A 21,910-nucleotide genomic window follows, 5' to 3' on the forward strand; every position below is an offset into this window, starting at 1 on the left:
GCCTCAGACAGCTGTGAAGTTAAATGTCACAGATTTTTTTTTAAAATTGAAGTATAGTTGACTTACTTCATAAGTAAGTGATTTATGTACTTCAACAGAGTGACTTGGTATTTTTAGACATTATGAAATGATCACCACTATGAATCTAGTTACCATCTATCACCATACAAAGTTATTACAGTATTATTGACTATATTCCCTGTATTGTACACTACATCCTGTGACTTATTTATTTTATAACTGGACTTCTTAATCCCCTTTATTCATTTTGCCCATCCTCCTTTCCCCTCCCTCTGGCAAGGACTAGTTTGTTCTCTGTATCTATGAGTCTGCTTCTGTTTTGTTCTGATTGTTTTACAAGTCAAGTAGGGACATGTCTATGGGGCTTCTTGAGGAGCCTTAAGCCCAGGCTGGGCCCTCTGGTGAATGTGACCTGCTGCTGGCTGTGGTTTTCACAGCCACGGTCATTGCAAAGTTCCTGTTTCTCGAGGCTGCTGCATAGCCAGCAAGGGGCAGTGTACGTAGAACCAATTAACACATGACAAAACTCACTGTTGTTACCCAAATTTCAAAATATTTCTCGAATAAACAATTCCTTGAATTGTTGCAAGCTTTGGTTAATGTCCAGAGTCCTGAAAAAATTATTATTGACAAATTTGCCCAGTGTTTTCAATTACTTTTATAAAGAAGATTTTTTCAGAGGTCCTTACTTTACCATTACAGAAATTCACTCATCTTTTTAAAGCATGTTCTATATACTGTTGATATAAATGTTTCTCTCTCTCTCTCTCTTTTTTTTTTTTGCTTTTAGATACCTTTGAGATAGCATCTGTGAACTTACCCATTCCTGTGCAAAACAGGAACTATTATAAAAATGTTTCTGACAACAAAGAGATTCTAAAATTAGTCTCTGTGCTTAGCACAATCATCAACTCCACCAAAAAGGTATGCCAAGAGGATCTGCAGCCAGGGTCTTTGGCTTTACAGCAAGGTTGAAGTTGAACATTTAAGCTTGTCCTTCATGTAGCCTGGGTCTCACCCACTTTGCCTTCAGTGAGCGGCTTATGGAATCTCGTACGTGCTCAGCAAATGTTTGTTTAACTCAAGATTTTTCATTCTAGATTGCAAGGTGAAAGACAATTATTATTTCTGTGTTTTATATTGCCTTCTGTTTAATGCCTTTAAACTTTTTATGTATTTATGTAGTACAGATAAGTCTGTTAAAGAATTCAAGATGTCTCAAACCCCAGGTCAGACTGGTGCTGCAGTTCACCTTCAAAGAGTCAGTGATGCTGGAACTGACTTGAATCATTTGAAACGGAATAAGTTTACACTCAGTTTTTGTGTTTGTGTAGTTGGGCAAATCTTATAAAATAGATGAAAATTTATATATATTGTATATACATGTATGTATATCATGGAAATAAGATAATACTGAGAATTTTGCAAATATTTTCAGCACGTACTTGTACTGGACATGGATGTAAATTCAGGTTATTTTTTTCTTCCAAACTGCTCTTCTCTCAACTTTCCCTTTTCTGTTCAGGCAAATCTATCTTTGTGTTTAAAAAGACTCAAAATCCTCGTGTCAATTTCTACTTAAAAGAAAATATTCACATTGGCACTAAGACCTGCTGACTCTTTAAAAATGTTTCTCATTGTTGAGGGAACAGTTGTGACTCAGTAAATATATCTTTTCTATTACTCAGTTTTGATAGAATGAGTTTCACTTGTTTGAAGTGTTTTGAAAAGCTGCCTTTGCTGTAACTATGTGAGGAAATATTAAGTTTAATTTTAATGTATTCCTGAGGGAACTGGAAGCTTTTGCATTTATGCATTTTCAGATTTCCTTCTTAATATCTTGAAGGTCTTGTATTTAATCTTGCCCTAGGGACTGCGTTCACATAATTCAATTTAACAAATATTTGTCTAGTGCTTAGTTTATCAAGCTCTGTACTAAACGATAAAGGTAAGTAGAGTATTCTATGATGATAATAAACATTCAAGTATGCTTTCAAATGTCTCAGTAATCATGGAAAATACAATAAAATAGATCAATAATAAAGTCCATTACTTTCTTTAAAAATAAACAGCCACTATTATGAAAATCTAAGGGTAAGACAGAGTAGTTGAAATTAATGTACTGCAGGCAACAAGGTACTTATGTCTGTGTCATTGTTGTCACATTTGCCTTTATATTATGTGAAGGAAATGTACAGATCTTAGTACAGTCTTCCTTAAGATAATAGAAAGGGTTGGCACTTAGAATAACTTGAAGGACTTTATCCAGATTGATAGGATGGCCAGATTGTTTCTGGAAGACTATATGCACACTTGGTCATAGTGCTAGATGTGGCTCTCCACAGCCATAGACCCTTCTGAATTTTCGGTGGCTGACCCTTCCTCAACCACAGAAAATCCTCTGACCCCAGCCCCTTTCTCTTACAATAACTGGTTGGATCAGAATATAAACCTGACCTACATTCAGCACATCCATAGTTTGGCCATCAACTTATAACACTGCTTGGCTTGAAAAGATGAGCTGGACCAAACAATCAAAATAACCATGGCAATTAAAATAACTTAAGTGGATCAGCCCTACATATGTAGTTCAAGTAATTTTTCCTTTAGGCTTTAGGTTACCTCTGCTTTCAAGAGTTCCAGTTTAGTAAAGATTGACTCAGATAAAATAAATGAGAGTCTAAAACTTATTTAGTTAGGGTATGTTCTTTTTTTTTTTAAATAAATCTATCTATCTACTTGTTTATTTATTTATTCAGGCTGCATTGGGTCTTTGTTGCTGCACACAGGCTTTCTCTCTAGTTGTGGCGAGCGGAGGCTACTCTTCGTTGCGGTGCGTGGGCTTCTCATTGCTGTGGCTTCTCTTGTTGTGGAGCATGGGCTCTAGGCTTGTGGGCTTCAGTAGCTGTGGCACACAGGCTCAGTACTTGTGGCTCGTGGGCTCTAGAGCGCAGGCTCAGTAGTTGTGGCACCCAGGCTCAGTAGTTGTGGCTTGCAGACTTCAGTAGTTGTGGCTCACGGACTCTAGAGCTCAGGCTCAGTAGTTGCGGCACAAGGGCCTAGTTGCTCCGTGGCATGTGGGATCTTCCCAGACCAGGGCTTGAACCCGTGTCCCCTGCATTGGCAGGTGGATTCTTAACCACTGCGCCACCAGGGAAGTCCCAGTTACGTTCTTAATATTATAAACTCTTGGGTGTTGAAAGAGCTCAGGATTCTGGAATTTTACCCATATTCAGGGATCTTTGATAATCTGTAATTAGTTCTCCAAACCATCATACATTTGTGAATATGTCTAGATGCTGTTGCAATGCATTCTGGGTGTGCATGTCAACATCTCAGCCCATGCCAGGGCATCAAGTGTAGTTGGGACAAGCGGGGGCAGGCTTAGCTTTCTGCATTTTAGTGGGTGTGAAGTGTCAACACTCATTAATCCTGAGGTTTCAAGGGGCATCTTTAGCTGCACGTGGGGAGCTAGAATAAAGCTACTGCTTGGGTTGGTTCGGGTTGGTGAAATTTACTTAAACTAATCAGACCATTTAGAATGCTGTTGGTAATGCTCTATTCTTTCAAATAATGCCACTTTTCTCTCTATCTCAGTTGAAATTTTTTTTCTCATGCAGATGTAACTCTGAAATTATAATGTAAGCCAATAGAAAAAGTTGACTACCAAGAGGTATAAAAATTAGAAATGAGGAGAAAAATTTTAATTATTTGGAGATGATATGATTATCTATCAAGTAAATCCAAAAGCGCTAATCTAAAAAAAACATATGGCCCAAGAAGAGTTAAGTTAGCAGTCAGTTGAAAGGTAACTATAGGCATTTCTGCTGTAATGCAATAAACATGTTCCTGAAAAGCTGGTTTTGCAAAGTTGCACATATAATAGGGCTTATGAGAAAAAAGAGGTTGAGATAGAAACACACAACCTAGGAAATTCTGTAACCAGAGTGATACCAAAAACAATAACAATCATAGTAAAATATTAACCTGTTTAACAACGCTGTAGTCAGTATAGAGCTTTACATACTATCAAAAGGTGAAAGAAACTTGGTAGAAGTTGTAACAAGAAACAGTTGAAAATACTGAGTTATGGAGACAAATATAAAATATACAAAGATCAGGTCTAACTGTGCAAAGAACATTCTCAAAACAAAGTGGAGAACAAATTAACCCAGAAGAAAGAAGAGACAAAAAGCATTGTGCCCCTCTTTGGTTTGCTGCTTTAGTGGGTACAAAATGAAGTGCTAGGAAAAACAGCATTTGATAATGTGACCTTCCTGTTATATTGACATCATTCCTTATTTGCCAGTTGCGAGAAAGCCAATTCATCTTACAGAAGCACACTTTGTAACAAAGCAGACCATTCGTTAAAAAACCAGTTTTTTAAAAAACTTATATGCCATCCATACAGTTATAAGGATAGTGGAAAAAAGATCCTTTTTATGATAACAACATCACTGAAAACATCACGCTCCTATGTACACTAGGAGCGTACATAATGAGAAGTTTGTAGGATCTTTATGAAGAGTCCTCTAAAACTTAACAAGGAATTAAAGAAAAAGAGGTGAGAAGATTTAGAAACACATGGGAAGATTTAATATTGTATGGATGTCAGTCCTTATCTAATATATTTATACATTTTGTGTGATTCCATGCAATCTTTCAATGGGGCTTGATGCTGGATATATTCTATTTGTCCCTCTAGATCTAATCTCCACGCTCTGACCTTAGGGAACAAGTCAATGGGTTTCCATGGAGACTTCCAGTAGATTTCACCAATGAGAGTCTTGGAGGAGTTTGTGCAATGGGAAAAAGTGACCTCAGAGTATTTTTTTCCCCCATAGCACCACCCTCTCTGTGGCATGATTTGAGCTGTGTTTTTTGACCTAAGGTCCAGCTCCAATCAATAGGGCCTGGTCCACAAGAGCTTTTATGGACTCTCTCTCTCTCTCTCTTTTTTTTTTTCCTGAGAAACTGTTCCCCTCTCTTTTTGGCTAGGATGGTACCAGTTACATTGGTATTAGTCCCAGGTTACTATTTACACTATTGTATCCAGTTCCAGTCCTGTGGCATTTTCAACTAGTCACACGGTTCACTAATTAAACATTTTAATAAATCCATGGGAACCACCAGCAACTGGCAAATGTTCACTTATATCATGATGCCGTTTCTGATTCTTCCTTCTCTACACAAATACGTTATTTGTATTCTAGGAAGTTATTACATCCACCGACTGCTTCAAACGCTACAATCACATTTGGCAAAAGGAGAAAGAAGAAACCATCGTGACGTTTATTATGACAAACCCCTTGCTTTCTGAATTTGAATCCCAGATTCTCTATTTCCAAAAACTAGAGCAAGAAATTAACACTGAGCCTGAGTATATCTGTGCGGGTGCCATTGCTCTGTACACAGGTTGGTTCATTTTCTTTCAGACAGTCATAAAAATTCAACGTATTACTCTGTCTTTTTACATAGATTAGTATTCCAGAGAGTTCTAGCTATCTTTTTTTTTTTTTTTTTTGTCTTTCGGTACACGGGCCTCTCACTGTTGTGGCCTCTCCCGTTGCGGAGCACAGGCTCCGGTCGCGCAGGCTCAGCGGCCATGGCTCACGGGCCCAGCCACTCCGCAGCACGTGGGATCTTCCCGGACTGGGACCGGGGCACGAACCCGTGTCCCCTGCATTGGCAGGCGGACTCTCAACCACTGCACCACCAGGGAAGCCCAGTTCTAGCTATCTTAAAGAGTGACTCTCCTTTTATTGACCTCAAGGTTTAAGACCAACTTGTAGGTTTGTTTTTAATTCCCTTCTGCATAATTATTTATTCTGGACTATTTTGAACACTCTGCTGCTAAACCTTGAAAATAAATGCTAATTCAGACAAGGGATGAGTCTGTCATATTTGGAATTAAAATGTACCCTTTCTTTAATAAATAACAATAACAAAGATTTGAGGCTTATCTCTGACAGTTTTGGTAGGTACTGTTTTTTTTTTTTTCCATTTTGGAATGTGTTTTGAATTGTTGCAAATAAGCTTTATGACATGAATTAATATATAATGATTGGGAAAAACTAATTTTTTTCCAGTTTGATTTTTCATGTGTTAGAGGGCTATCAGCTGCAAAGTATTTACTGTTGGTAAACCGTTACACTGGGTCTCCTTATACTGGTTCAAGTTTTTCAAACTGAACGGTGGACATGTGGGTTTTACAGCTGACTTGAAGTTCACCTTGACCGCTGAGACGAAGGCCTGGATGGTTGTCATTGGCCGTCACTGTAACAAAAAATACAGAAGTGAGATGGAAAACATTTTTACACTTGTTGAAGAATTCAGTAAGAAACTGAATCGCCCAATTAAAGACCTAGATGATGTTCGAATTGCTATGGTGGCACTGAAGGAAATTAAGGAGCAGCAGATCTCCATTGACTTTCAAGTGGGACCTATTGAGGTAACTGATAATCACTTGTTCTATAGAAATATCTCCATATGTTGGGCTCTATTAGATGAACTATTGACCAGATCGGGACTGGAATTACAAATGGATGCTAAACCCAAGAACAACGATTTCAGTAATGATACCTAACCTATAGGGTGCCTCGTATGGGCAGTTCTAGTACTTTACACAGCATTTAAGGTGCTGAAGAGCAGAGCCTGAGATGAGGATTTCTGTATAAGTGATTTATTGATGAGTGCTCATGGGAGAAGTAGAGTGAATAAAACAGAAAAGGATGAGGTTGGGGATGGGAGGAAGCTAAGCCAGGGTGTGATCTTAGCTGTAGACTAACTTCGGCCTGGTCCCACAGGGAGTGTTCTGGAACATGAATTGTATCACACAGTTGGCCCCATTTTGAAGCAAGGGGGACTGTCTTTATTCCCCCAAATCAGTTGGGCATTGACCATTATTTCCTCACGAGGAGGCTTCTATCAGCTGAGGACAATTTCCAAGGGAAGAAGGCAGCGTGTTTCCTATAGCCAACACACCCAACAATCTGGGTTGCAAATACCAGCTGATAAACAGGACCTGGCTGGGGCACTGACAGTGTCCATTCATGGGTTTACTCTGTATTAACTCGTTTAATCCTTCCTACAGCACTCCACTTACAAACAAGAAAACTGAGGGTCAAAGAAATCATGCAGTTTGATTAATGTTGCACATTACTTTTGTTTTTATTATCATACTATCTTTTCTAGATGCAAACGCTTTATCAGGAATGGGTTACTATATTCTTTTAAACGAGACTAGTATAACTGTAGCATTAGAACAATTCCAGTTGTAAAAATATTATCTTTTCATCACACCATAACTTAAACGTCTGGACTTAAACTCTGATGGTCAGGATCATACTCTTGTCTCATATTTTCTGCACGTCTCTTTGAATTTTGAAAAATTTCAAATTACCATGAAAATGGCAGAGATGACTGAAGGTTTGCACCTCTACCGTGTTGGGTCAGGGAAATCACGTGGTCCATTGTGTTCTTCTTTGGAATTGAAACATCAAGGCAAAGACCCCCTACTTGGACCAGGGGAGTTTGGAGAAGGGGTTTGAAGAGGAGGTCCAGCAATTGCCAACCCTTTCCCCCTGACGTGAGAGTTAAGACAAACTTGTCAAGTAGTCAAGCTCAAGATGCAATCTTTAGTACTGATAGAACTTATTTGGAAGACCTGATTTAGTGTGCAGCTCCCATATTCCCATTGTATCTTACTTTCCCCATCTCCTCACCCTACTCACACACACTATGGCCTTGTGAGCACTAAGTCCCAGAACTGTACTTACTCATTCATCAAAGGCAGCATTGGAAAGCTACAGGTCTCTGTGTTACTTTGTTGATTTGATTGGTACTGGGGTGCAGACTGGAGGCATGCCTTCAAGGAGAAAGAGGGAAGAAGAAGAGAGGCACTGGGCTATGCTTGCCCAAATCAACAATCTTTTCCCCAAATCAACAATCAGGTGTTCAGTCTATGTCTTTGGGGAAGAGTAATGGTGGAAGAAGAGGCCAGGGATATTTAGGAAAAATCCTTTCTCCTGAAAACCAAACTTTGCCTTATTTTAATCTTCTAGACAAGAGAATAGTCCAGGATTTAGTGTACCGAGGGCAATAACTTGGCTTAGGCTCTGATTCAAGAATGCCCTCTTATGTCTTACTGTTGGAACCTTTTACCAACAAAGTGAAAGAGGATAGAGTTAAAACTCTGATTCATTTTGTTATTCTAAGATTAGCAGTTAAATTGTTTTATGTTTTTCATTTACTTGATTTAATTTTGTAGTCTTCAAATACAATTTAGGGGCCTAAGTAAAAATACCTTTTATTTGTATAATGATTTATAGTTTTCAAAATGCATTTAAATTGATATATTTTTTTTTAAATTAGTTTCTGCTTTATAACAAAGTGAATCAGTCATACATATACATCTGTTCCCACATCCCCTCCCTCATGCATCTCCCTCCCTCCCACCCTCCCCATCCCACCCCTCCAGGCGGTCACAAAGCACCGAGCTGATCTCCCTGTGCTCTGCGGCTGCTTCCCACTATCTATCTACCTTACGTTTGGTAGTGTATATATGTCCATGCCTCTCTTTCCCTTTGTCACAGCTTACCCTTCCCCTTCCCCATATCCTCAAGTCCATTCTCAAGTAGGTCTGTGTCTTTATTCCCGTTTTACCCCTAGGTTCTTCATGACATTTTTTTTTTTTTAAATTCCATATATATGTGTTAGCATACGGTATTTGTCTTTCTCTTTCTGACTTACTTCACTCTGTATGACAGACTCTAGGTCTATCCACCTCATTACAAATAGCTCAGTTTCGTTTCTTTTTATGGCTGAGTAATATTCCATTGTATATATGTGCCACATCTTCTTTATCCATTCATCCGATGATGGACACTTAGGTTGTTTCCAGCTCCGGGCTATTGTGAATAGAGCTGCAATGAACATTTTGGTACATGTCTCTTTTTGAATTATGGTTTTCTCAGGGTATATGCCTAGTAGTGGGATTGCTGGGTCATATGGTAGTTCTATTTTTAGTTTTTTAAGGAACCTCCATACTGTTCTCCATAGTGGCTGTACCAATTCACATTCCCACCAGCAGTGCAAGAGTGTTCCCTTTTCTCCACACCCTCTCCAGCATTTATTGTTTCTAGATTTCTTGATGATGGCCATTCTGACTGGTGTGAGATGATATCTCATTGTAGTTTTGATTTGCATTTCTCTAATGATTAATGATGTTGAGCATTCTTTCATGTGTTTGTTGGCAGTCTGTATATCTTCTTTGGAGAAATGCCTATTTAAGTCTTCTGCCCATTTTTGGATTGGGTTGTTTGTTTTTTTGCTATTGAGCTGCATGAGCTGTTTATAAATTTTGGAGATTAATCCTTTGTCAGTTGCTTCATTTGCAAATATTTTCTCCCATTCTGAGGGTTGTCTTTTGGTCTTGTTTATGGTTTCCTTTGCTGTGCAAAAGCTTTGAAGTTTCATTAGGTCCCATTTGTTTATTTTTGTTTTTATTTCCATTTCTCTAGGAGGTGGGTCCAAAAGGATCTTGCTGTGATTTATGTCATAGAGTGTTCTACCTATGTTTTCCTCTAGGAGTTTGATAGTTTCTGGCCTTACATTTAGGTCTTTAATCCATTTTGAGCTTATTTTTGTGTATGGTGTTAGGGAATGATGTAATCTCATACTTTTACATGTCCCTGTCCAGTTTTCCCAGCACCACTTATTGAAGAGGCTGTCCTTTCTCCACTGTACATTCCTGCCTCCTTTATCAAAGATAAGTTGGCCATATGTGCGTGGGTTTATCTCTGGGCTTTCTATCCTGATCCACTGATCTATCTTTCTGTTTTTATGCCAGTACCACACTGTCTTAATTACTGTAGCTTTGTAGTATAGTCTGAAGTCAGGCAGCCTGATTCCTCCAGCTCCGTTTTTCGTTCTCAAGATTGCTTTGGCTATTCGGGGTCTTTTGTTTTTCCAAACAAATTTTGAAATTTTTTGTTCTAGTTCTGTGAAAAATGCCAGTGGTAGTTTGATAGGGATTGCATTGAATCTGTAGATTGCTTTGGGTAGTAGAGTCATTTTCACAATATTGATTCTTCCAATCCAGGAGCATGGTATATCTCTCCATCTATTTATATCATCTTTAATTTCTTTCATCAGTGTCTTATAATTTTCTGCATACAGGTCTTTTGTCTCCTTAGGTAGGTTTATTCCTAGATATTTTATTCTTTTTGTTGCAATGGTAAATGGGAGTGTTTTCTTGATTTCATTTTCAGATTTTTCATCATTAGTGTACAGGAATGCCAGAGATTTCTGTACATTAATTTTGTATCCTGCTACTTTACCAAATTCATTGATTAGCTCTAGTAGTTTTTCGGTAGCATCTTTAGGATTCTCTATGTATAGTATCATGTCATCTGCAAACAGTGACAGCTTTACTTCTTCTTTTCCAATTTGGATTCCTTTTATTTCCTTTTCTTCTCTGATTGCTGTGGCTAAAACTTCCAAAACTATGTTGAATAAGAGTGGTGAGAGTGGGCAACCTTGTCTTGTTCCTGATCTTAGTGGAAATGGTTTCAGTTTTTCACCATTGAGGACAATGTTGGCTGTGGGTTTGTCATATATGGCCTTTATTATGTTGAGGAAAGTTCCCTCTATGCCTACTTTCTGGAGGGTTTTTATCATAAATGGGTGTTGAATTTTGTCGAAAGCTTTCTCTGCATCTATCGAGATGATCATATGGTTTTTCTCCTTCAACTTGTTAATATGGTGTATCACATTGATTGATTTGCGTATATTGAAGAATCCTTGCATTCCTGGAATAAACCCCACTTGATCATGGTGTATGATCCCTTTAATGTGCTGTTGGATTCTGTTTGCTAGTATTTTGTTGAGGATTTTTGCATCTATGTTCATCAGTGATATTGGCCTGTAGTTTTCTTTCTTTGTGACATCCTTGCCTGGTTTTGGTATCAAGGTGATGGTGGCCTCGTAGAATGAGTTTGGGAGTGTTCCTTCCTCTGATATTGTTTGGAAGAGTTTGAGAAGGATGGGTGTTAGCTCTTCTCTAAATGTTTGATAGAATTCGCCTGTGAAGCCATCTGGTCCTGGGCTTTTGTTTGATGGAAGATTTTTAATCACAGTTTCAATTTCAGTGCTTGTGATTGGTCTATTCATATTTTCTATTTCTTCCTGAGTCAGTCTTGGTAGGTTGTGCATTTCTAAGAATTTGTCCATTTCTTCCAGGTTGTCCATTTTATTGGCATAGAGTTGCTTATAGTAATCTCTCATGATCTTTTGTATTTCTGCAGTGTCAGTTGTTACTTCTCCTTTTTCATTTCTAATTCTACTGATTTGAGTCTTCTCCCTTCTTTTCTTGATGAGTCTGGCTAATGGTTTGTCAATTTTGTTTATCTTCTCAAAGAACCAGCTTTTAGTTTGGTTGATCTTTGCTATTGTTTCCTTCATTTCTTTTTCATTTATTTCTGATCTGATCTTTATGATTTCTTTCCTTCTGCTAACTTTGGGGGTTTTTTGTTCTTCTTTCTCTAATTGCTTTAGGTGCAGGGTCAGGTTGTTTACTCGAAATGTTTCCTGTTTCTTAAGGTGGGATTGTATTGCTATAAACTTCCCCCTTAGAACTGCTTTTGCTGCGTCCCATAGGTTTTGGGTCGTCGTGTCTCCATTGTCATTTGTTTCTAGGTATTTCTTAATTTCCTCTTTGATTTCTTCAGTGATCACTTCGTTATTGAGTAGTGTATTGTTTAGCCTCCATGTGTTTGTATTTTTTACAGATCTTTTCCTGTAATTGATGTCTAGTCTCATAGCATTGTGGTCGGAAAAGATACTTGATACAATTTCAATTTTCTTAAATTTACCAAGGCTTGATTTGTGACCCAAGATATGATCTATCCTGGAGAATGTTCCATGAGCACTTGAGAAAAATGTGTATTCTGTTGTTTTTGGGTGGAATGTCCTATAAATATCAATTAAGTCCATCTTGTTTAATGTATCATTTAAAGCTTGTGTTTCCTTATTTATTTTCATTTTGGATGATCTGTCCATTGGTGAAAGTGGGGTGTTAAAGTCCCCTACTATGATTGTGTTACTGTCGATTTCCCCTTTTATGGCTGTTAGTATTTGCCTTATGTATTGAGGTGCTCCTATGTTGGGTGCATAAATATTTACAGTTGTTATATCTTCTTCTTGGATCGATCCCTTTATCGTTATGTAGTGTCCTTCTTTGTCTCTTCTAATAGTCTTTATTTTAAAGTCTATTTTGTCTGATATAAGAATTGCTACTCCAGCTTTCTTTTGATTTCCATTTGCATGGAATATCTTTTTCCATCCCCTTACTTTCAATCTGTATGTGTCTCTAGGTCTAAAGTGGGTCTCTTGTAGACAGCATATATATGGGTCTTGTTTTTGTATCCATTCAGCCACTCTGTGTCTTTTGGTGGGAGCATTTAGTCCATTTACATTTAAGGTAATTATTGATATGTATGTTCCTATTCCCATTTCCTTAATGGCTTTGGGTTCGTTATTGTAGGTATATTCCTTCTGTTGTGTTTCTTGCCTAGAGAAGTTCCTTTAGCATTTGTTGTACAGCTGGTTTGGTGGTGCTGAACTCTCTCAACTTTTGCTTGTCTGTACAGGTTTTAATTTCTCCATCAAATCTGAATGAGATCCTTGCTGGGTAGAGTAATCTTGGTTGCAGGTTTCTCTCCTTCATCACTTTAATTATGTCCTGCCACTCCCTTCTGGCTTGTAGAGTTTCTGCTGAGAGATCAGCTGTTAACCTGATGGGGATTCCCTTGTGTGTTATTTGTCGTTTTTCCCTTGCTGCTTTTAATATGATTTCTTTGTGTTTAATTTTTGACAGTTTGATTAATATGTGTCTTGGCGTATTTCTCCTTGGATTTATTCTGTATGGGACTCTCTGTGCCTCCTGGACTTGATTAACTATTTCCTTTCCCATATTAGGGAAGTTTTCAACTATAATCTCTTCAAATATTTTCTCAGTCCCTTTCTTTTTCTCTTCTTCTTCTGGAACCCCTATAATTCGAATGTTGGTGCGTTTAATGTTGTCCCAGAGGTCTCTGAGACTGTCCTCTGTTCTTTTCATTCTTTTTTCTTTATTTTTCTCTGCATCAGTTATTTCCACTATTTTATCTTCCACCTCACTTATCCGTTCTTCTGCCTCAGTTATTCTGCTATTGATCCCATCTAGAGTATTTTTCATTTCATTTATTGTGTTTTTAATCGATGCTTGATTCATCTTTAGTTCTTCTAGGTCCTTGTTAACTGTTTCTTGCATATTGTCTATCCTATTTCCAAGATTTTGGATCTGGGAAATAGAATCTTGGATCAGCTTTACTATCATTATTCTGAATTCTTTTTCAGGTAGACTGCCTATTACCTCTTCATTTGTTAGGTCTGGTAGGTTTTTATCTTGCTCCTTCACCTGCTGTGTGTTTTTCTGCTTTCTCATTTTGCTTATGTTACTGTGTTTGGGGTCTCCTTTTTGCAGGCTGCAGATTCGTAGTTCCCGTTGTTTTTGGTGTCTGTCCCCCGTGGCTAAGGTTGTTTCAGTAGGTTGTGTAGGCTTCCTGGTGGGGGGGACTAATGCCTGTGTTCTGGTGGTTGAAGCTCGATCTTGTCTTTCTGGTGGACAGGTCCACGTCTGGTGGTGTGTTTTGGGGTGTCTGTGGCCTTATTATGTTTTTAGGTAGCCTCTCTGCTAATGGGTGGGGTTGTGTTCCTGCCTTGCTAGTTGCTTGGCATAGGGTGACCAGCACTGTAGCTTGCTGGTCGTTGACTGAAGCTGGGTGCTGGTGTTGAGATGGAGATCCCTGGGAGATTTTCGCTGCTTGATATTATGTGGAGCTGGGAGGTCTCTTGTGGACCCGTGTCCTGAAGTTGGCTCTCCCACTTCAGAGGCACAGCACTAACTCCTGGCTGCAGCACCTAGAGCCTTTCATCCACCCGGCTCAGAATAACAGTGAGAAAAAGTAGAGAGAAATAATTAGTAGAAGAAAGAAAGAGAGATTGAAAGAAAGGAAGAAGGGAAGAAAGGAAGGAAGGAAGAAAGAAAGAAAGGAGGGAGGGAGGAAGGATGGAAAGAAAGAAGGAAAGAAAGGAGGGAGGGAGGGAGGAATGAAAGCAAAAGGAAGAGTGAATGGAAGAAGAGAGGGAGGGAGGGAGGAAGGAAAGAAAGAAAGAAAGACAGGAGGGAGGGAGGGAGGGAGGAAGGAAAGAAAAAGAAAGTGGAAAGAAGAAGGGTGGGAGGGAGGGAGGGATGGAGGAAAGAAAAAGAAAGAAGGAAAGGAGGAGCGGAGGGAGGGAGGGAGGAAGGGAAGGGAGGAAAAAAAGAAAGAGCAGGTAAAGTAAAATAGAATAAAGTATGAAATATAGTAGCGTTATTAAAATTAAAAAGTAATTATTGAAAAAAAACACGGACCGATAGAACCCTGGGACATATGGTGGAAGCAAAGCTATACAGAGAGAATCTTACACAGAAGATTACACATACACATTCACAAAAAGAGAGCAGGGGGAAAAATCAAAAATCTTGCTCTCCAAGTCCACCTCCTCGATTTGGGATAATTCGTTGTAAAAAGAGGAAAAGGGCGAAAAGTCTGAAATCTTGCTAAGTCCACCTCCTTAATTTGAGATAATTCGTTGTAAAAAGAGGGGAAAAAAAGGGGGGAAAGTCTTAAATCTTGTCCTCAAGGTCCACTTCCTCAATTTGGGATGATTCGCTGTCCATTCATGCACTCCACAGACGCAGGGCACATCAAATGGACCGTGGAGCTTTAATCCGCTGCCTCGGAGGCTGCACAGAGAGATTTCCCTGTCTCTGCTCTCACAGCTGCCGGGTCTCAGCCTTGGACCTGGCCCCGCCTCTGCGCGTAGGTCGCCGGAGGGCGTCCGTTCTTCGCTCAGACAGGACGGGTTTAAAGGAGCCGCTGATTCGGGGGCTCTGGCTCACTCAGGCAGAGGGGAGGGAGGGGAATGCCCTCTCCTCGCGCACCAGGCAACAAAAGGGAAAAAAGTCTCTTGCCTCTCCGGTAGCTCCAGACCCTTTCCCCGGACTCCCTCCGGGCTAGCACTAACCCCTTCAGGCTCTCTTCCTGCCGCCAGCCCCTGCGCTCCGACTGAAAGCCGATACCCGAGCCTCAGCTCCCAGCCCCGCCCGCCCTGGCGGCCGAGCAGACAAGCCTCTCGGGCTGGTGTGTGCCTGAGGGCACCGATCCTCTGTGCCAAAATCTCTCTGCTTTGCCCTCCACACCCCTGTTGCTGTGCTCTCCTCCGCTACTCCGAAGCTTTCCCCCTCCGCCACCTGCAGTCTCCGCCCGCGAAGGGGCTTGTAGTGTGTAGAAACCTTCCCTCCTTCACGGCTCCCTCCCACTGGTGCAGGTCCCGTCCATATCCTATTGTCTCTGTTTATTCTTTTTTTCTTTTGACCTACCCAGGTATGTGGGGAGTTTCTTGCCTTTTGGGGGGTCTGAGGTCTTCTGTCAGCGTTCAGTAGGTGTTCTGTTGGAGTTGTTCCACGTGTAGATGAATTTCTGATGTATCTGTTGACAATGGGCCCCTTGAAATGTGGGTCATGTATCCTTGGATCACCTATGATATCTCCCTTTTGGTTCCTCAGCAGCAGGCTCTTGATAAGCATTCGAATTCCGATATATTTTTTTGATATTGACGAAAATCCTGTGAAGCAACCAGGGAATCTTCCTGTTTTACAGATGAGGAAACTGAAGCTAAGTGGCTCAGTTGCTCACTTAAGCTTTTCCAAGTTTGCAAGTAGAGTAACTAGAACTCTCTGGGCAGTTTCCCTGTCATGTGGATCTTTTCCATTCTAATGCTTTAAAAAATGACTGTGCGTACATTTATGCACCTGACTGGCAGAAATTAAATTTTTCTTCTTTTGTGTAGGAATCCTATGCCCTGCTTAACAAATATGGGCTTCTGATAGCAAAGGAAGAGATGGACAAAGTGGATACTCTTCGTTACGCCTGGGAGAAGCTTCTGGCACGTGCCAGTGAAGTGCAGAATGAATTAGTCTCACTGCAGCCCAGTTTCAGGAAAGAGCTTATTAGTACCGTGGAGGTCTTCCTCCAAGACTGTCACCGGTTCTACCTGGACTACGATTTGGTACAACTCTAGCTTTCTCTGTGTATTTTGGGAGAAGAGTGACTACAGCATGCAAAATGTACTTGTTTAAAGATAATATTGGGTGGGCCAAAAAGTGCCTTCGGTTTTTTAGGTTAAAAATAAAGACACATTTTTCGTTTTTACCAAGAACTTTATTGAACAACATATTCATCCTTTTGTTCCACTACCTTCTGCCATTTTTCAGGCAACTTCATAATTCCACCTTCCCAAAACTTTTTATCTTTTTGAACAAAGAAATGTTCCAGGTGCCTTTTACAGTCTTCCAGGGAATTGAAATTTTTTTCCATTAAGAGAATTTTGTAAAGAGCGAAATAAATGGAAATCCGAAGGTTCAATGTCTGGTGAATACGGTGGGTGAATCAGAAATTCCCAGCCAAGCTGTAACAGGTTTTGCCTGGTCATCAAAGAAACATGTGATCTTGAGTTATCCTGATGGAAGATTATGTGTTTTCTGTTGACTAATTCTGGACACTTTTCGTTGAGTGCCGCTTTCAGTTGGTCTAATTGGGAGCAGTACTTGTTGGAATTAATCATTTGGTTTCCTGGAAGGAGCTTATAATAGAGGACTCCCTTCCGATCCCACCGTATACACAACATCACCTTCTTTGGATGAAGACTGGCCTTAGGTGGGGTTGGCGATGGTTCATTTCACTTGTCCCACAATCTCTTCCGTTCCACGTTGTTGTACAGTATCCACTTTTCATCGCCTGTCACAATTTGTTTTAAAAACGGAATGTTTTCATTATGTTTCAGTAGAGAATCCCATGTGGAAATAGGGTCAAGAAGGTTTTTTTCACTTAACTTATGTGGAACCCAAAAGTCAAAGCGATGAACATAACCAAGCTGGTGCGAATGATTTTCAGCGCTTGATTTGGATATTTTTATTGTGTCGGCTATCTCCTGTATGGTATAATGTTGATTTTTCTCAGTTATTGTTTTGATTTGATCACTATCAACTTCAACTGGTCTACCAGATCGTGGAGCATCGTCCAGTGAGAAATCTCCAGCACGAAACTTCGCAAACCACTTTTGACACGCTCGATCAGTCACACCTTCTCCATACACTGCACAAATCTTTTTGTGCATTTCAGTTGCGTTTTTACCTTTCTTGAAATAGTAAAGCATAATATGCTGAAAATGTTACTTTTTTTTCCATCTTCAGTATTAAAATGGCTACACAAAAATTCACCAATTTTGATGTCTGTTTTTAAATGATATAACAGCTCTCACAATACAATCTAACAAAACTGTTTCGAATGCAGTTAAAGACAACTAGAGCCATCTTACGGAAAAAACCGAACGAACCTTTTGGCCCACACAATATGTCAGATTTAATGAAATTCCCTAGGAATGGAAATTTTATTTTCACAAGAGTAAAGATATTTCCCTTTCACAATCCTTTCCCCTTATATTTCATCCAGAATAATTTCGAGAGTAAATGGAAATTTACAAGTGCTCTTTATATTATACCATTGGTTTCTTACTGAAGTTATTTTGGTAGCTTTTCTAGATTTGTGTAGATAAATATTATTCACTTATAGTTGTCATGATCATCCTTCCCACAGTATTCATTAGTTCTGCAAATACTGTAGAACTGCCCTTGGTGCTGAAGACGCAAAAGTGGACAAGACAGATTGAGTCCATATTTTAATCATACATACATAAGTTTTCATGCAAAATCTTCTGCTGGGAATATGTTGCTTAAGGAGACCCATTTCCAGCCAATTACAATGTGCTACAGAAGGGAAATGTGTAGAGTAGAGGGTAAAATTTATACTTATTAACTGGTAACACGCCAAACCACAAAGTAAATGAAATTAGGAGATTGGATTCATGAACCAACTTCATGGATGAAGAAAGCACAGAAATCCAGTTATTTAAGGTGGTCTAATGTAGGAAAACCTGATTGGAATGTTAACATTACAGGTCACTTTACAAATAGATATTAGAGTGGTGAACTCGTGTGTCGTGTCACATTAGTGTTCTAGTTCAAACCAGACACTGTTTGTGCTTCTTACAGAATAGTTATTTACTCTTCATGTCACCTGATAAATTAATAACACATATTTTTAATTTTCAAAATTTCTTGACATATGAAAGCTGTGACCTCAACTTGGCTTTTTTTTGGCCTTGAAAATATTTCCAAATGAGTTACTTTCCTGAGTCCTTTTTTACAAATAAAAAGTAAGTTTCCTATCCTGTATGTGACATGCATGTAAACAAAAGTTGATATTCAAATACATTGTGCTCATGAAATTTGTATGCATAAGCTTCATTTTATTTTATGTTTATTTTAACTTTTTGTATCAGAATGGTCCAATGACTAGCGGCTTGAAACCCCAGGAAGCCAGTGATAGACTTATCATATTTCAGGTGATCTTTTTAGTTTCTTTGACTTTCTATATAACCAAAACCTCAATGTCTTTTAAACACATACTTTTTTCTGCTTAATATAGAGAAGCCCATTGTGGAATATAGTATGTACTTACCTTTTAAAAACTGTGATTTGGTATGGTTAGCATTGGTTTCTATGTAATTAATTGTACTCATTTAGTTCTCATTTACATGTGCTCAGAGATCATACATGTTTGCTTATTGGCCAATCTTTTTTTTTTCATTTGCATGTTTATTCACATGTAAGTCATTTTTGATGAGTTTTCACTTGTATTTTTATTAGAATCAATTTGATAATATCTATCGGAAATATATCACCTATACTGGAGGAGAGGAGCTTTTTGGTCTGCCAGTCACACAGTATCCTCAGCTTCTCGAAATCAAGAAGCAACTAAATCTTCTACAGAAAATATACGCTCTGTACAACAGTGTCATAGAAACTGTAAATAGCTATCATGATCTTCTGTGGTCAGAAGTAAATATTGAAAAAATCAACAGTGAACTTTTAGAATTCCAGAACAGGTGAGAAATTAATGTTTAGCATGCCCAGAGCTATTTAACCTCAAATACTTTCTTCTTTGATAGGTTGTCAGGGTTCTTTTTTCACCCAGATGTTTCGAAAGCACATCTTGCTTCACTGTTGTTGCCCACTGACATCACCCTTGTCAAATGCGATTTATTAATTACCCCTGTGTGTGCCTGGTGAGACAAGCACATCCTTTAAACCTGGATGAATCTTGCCAAGGGCTTTCCTGCATCTTAGAGAGAGCTGATCTCTATTTATATTACACTTACCAACATTTGAAGTTTATGTTAGATGATTTATTTGGAATAAAAGCAAGAGCCCTGTAATATTTCTACATCTTGAAGTGTTGAACCCCCCCAAAAATGGAGGGTCATTTGTTGTACTTTTCAGTTGACAACCTGAAACACTCTGCTGTGCTTTGTACTTGGTAGGGTCTCAAAACATGTTTGGAGAATTGAATTGAATTGGGAAGCACCTCTATTCTTTAAAATAATGCCTTTTACCTAATTTTTATGAGGAAATTGAAAAAAGTCATTCCTGGTTGGGAGGAACAAATTTCTGCAATGTAAAATTGTGTTAATTAACAGCTATCCTCTGAGTCATGAGATTTAACAATGTGATGGGTATTTGAGGTGACTGTTTTTGATGGAAATGCTAGCAGACAGTCTTGGATTGGAGACATTCCAGGCTTATATTCGAATGAACTTTCACGTTGGCTTTTCTTCTCAGGTGTCGGAAGCTGCCCCGTGCCTTGAAGGACTGGCAGGCTTTTTTGGATCTGAAGAAGACCATCGATGATTTCAGCGAGTGTTGTCCACTGCTGGAGCATATGGCCAGTAAGGCCATGATGGAAAGGCACTGGGAAAGGATAACTGCTCTCACTGGGCACAGTCTAGATGTGGGGAATGAAACTTTTAAGTTAAGACATATCATGGAGGCACCTCTTCTGAAATACAAAGAGGAAATAGAGGTACAATGATTGAGCATATGATGTGGTGAGAGATTGGAAGGTCCCAGGGGATTTGAGAGTTTTCTTACATCATGGTCTGTTGGTGCAGTACATCATGCTAGAACAATCAAAACTCTTTTCCTGGTACTCAGCTATTATTTCTTCAACCAACCTTTATGTAACAGGTTCTGTGTTAAGTGCTGGGGACATAAGAGTACGTTCCTGTGTTTACAGATCATTAAATACTTTGTATAATGAAATAATTATACAAATGAAGGTGTAGTTACAAACTGCAGTAAATACCATTGAAATGGAAGTATGCTGCTCTATGAGGGCCTCTAATAATGGGGTTGACCTCTCTGGGGGTGGGGCGAGGGCGATGAAGGTCAGGAAGACTGGGTGCTGGGTGAACGGGGTGTGCTTGTGTGGTGAGGGGGTGAGGGGCTTGGAAAGTGCAGAGAAGACAATGTGAGGCAGGTGGAACAGCATATGTGAAGGGTCTGAGGTGTGTTTAGGGGACCAGAAGGCCGAGATGTGGAGGTGGGTGAGAGAGGAGACAGCTAAGGTTGGGGAGATGGAGTGGGTCTAGAATGTGTTATCGATTTCAATCTTTGAAGCAGTCGGTAGCCAACTGGGAGATGTATTTTGATTGGGGGAATGACGTGGTTAAATTTGCATTTTGTAAAGATCACTCCGGTAGCTGTGAGGAGAAAGAATTGGAAAACGGAAACGGGGAATGCTGGGAAACCAATTCGGAGGTTACTTGAATACCCCCGGCAACAGATAATGATGTGTCAGATGAGGAGGCAGGTAGTGAAGCTGAAGAGGGGAGACAAGATTGAAGATATCGTTAGGAGGTAAAATTGGATAGAATTTGATGGAGTGAACATGGTAGGGAAATGAGAGGGGCTAAGGATGAACCCTAGAGTCCTTGCTGAGAGATCTAAGTGGATGATGGTGCTTATGACTGAGATGGGGAATGTTGGAAGGTGATCAGGTGGAATGACAAAGTGCAAAGACTATGAGCTTGATTTTGGGCATGAGTTTGATATTTCACAGATTGTGTTTTGGGTTCCCTTGATGTATCCAAACAGAGAAGCCCAGTAAGCAGTGGGTGTGGGTCTTTTCTGGAGATACAAAAGGTTGCTGACTGCACGGGTGTGGATATGCTCATCCAGAGAGGGACAAGACGAGGGCAAGGACAGGTTTGACCAATGGTCCAGGAGAAGATAAGGCTGCAGAGAAGACAGGGAGAGTGATCAGAGAGCTGGGAAGAAGTCAGGTTTCTGTTCATTCCCTCCTCTCGTACTGCATTGGTTTGACTTTAGAGTTAAATCAGAGACACATTCAATTTTGAGTCTTTGATGAAAGTGGCAAAATTTAAAAGGTTATTGCATATCTTTTTTATCCTAATTTTTATTGAGATATAATTGACATTTAACATTGTATAAGTTTAGGGTGTTCAACATAGTGATTTGATACATTTATATTGCAATATAAGCTCGATTGTAGCGTTAGCTAACACCTCAGTTATCATTTCTTCTAGTGGTGGGAACAATTGAGATCTAGTCTTTTAGAAAATTTAACGTTTAGGATACAGTTTTGTTGTCTATAATCACTGTACTGTGGATTAGATCTCTAGGACTTATTTATCTATTAGCTGTAAATAGATATAACATCTCTCTCATTCCCCCACCCCCAGCCCCTGGTAACTACCATTCCACTTTCTGTTTTTTCAAGTTTTTTTTTTTTTTTTTTTTTTTTAAGATTCCACATATAAGGGCTATCATATAATATTTGTCTTTGTCTGACTTATCTCACTTAACCCAATATCCTCAAGGTCC

The 21,910-nt window shown here is 39.4% G+C and overlaps 1 protein-coding gene across 1 annotated transcript in view; it reads left to right on the forward strand.

The window, feature by feature from the left end:
* DNAH5 (dynein axonemal heavy chain 5) overlaps positions 1-21,910 on the forward strand; it is a gene marked incomplete at its 3' end in the record, with an annotated part of 240,126 nt that overhangs the window by 64,901 nt on the left and 153,315 nt on the right. The window contains exons 22-28 of the mRNA XM_079701862.1: positions 812-945; positions 5,235-5,436; positions 6,237-6,472; positions 15,958-16,176; positions 18,508-18,570; positions 18,875-19,113; positions 19,847-20,087. Of these exons, the coding sequence (XP_079557988.1) occupies positions 812-945; positions 5,235-5,436; positions 6,237-6,472; positions 15,958-16,176; positions 18,508-18,570; positions 18,875-19,113; positions 19,847-20,087 (1,334 nt within the window). The remainder of the gene's footprint in view (positions 1-811; positions 946-5,234; positions 5,437-6,236; positions 6,473-15,957; positions 16,177-18,507; positions 18,571-18,874; positions 19,114-19,846; positions 20,088-21,910) is intronic.

The sequence above is a fragment of the Hyperoodon ampullatus genome (assembly GCF_949752795.1).
Source record: "Hyperoodon ampullatus genome assembly, chromosome: 4".
In the NCBI taxonomy this organism is placed as follows: Eukaryota; Metazoa; Chordata; class Mammalia; order Artiodactyla; family Ziphiidae; genus Hyperoodon; species Hyperoodon ampullatus.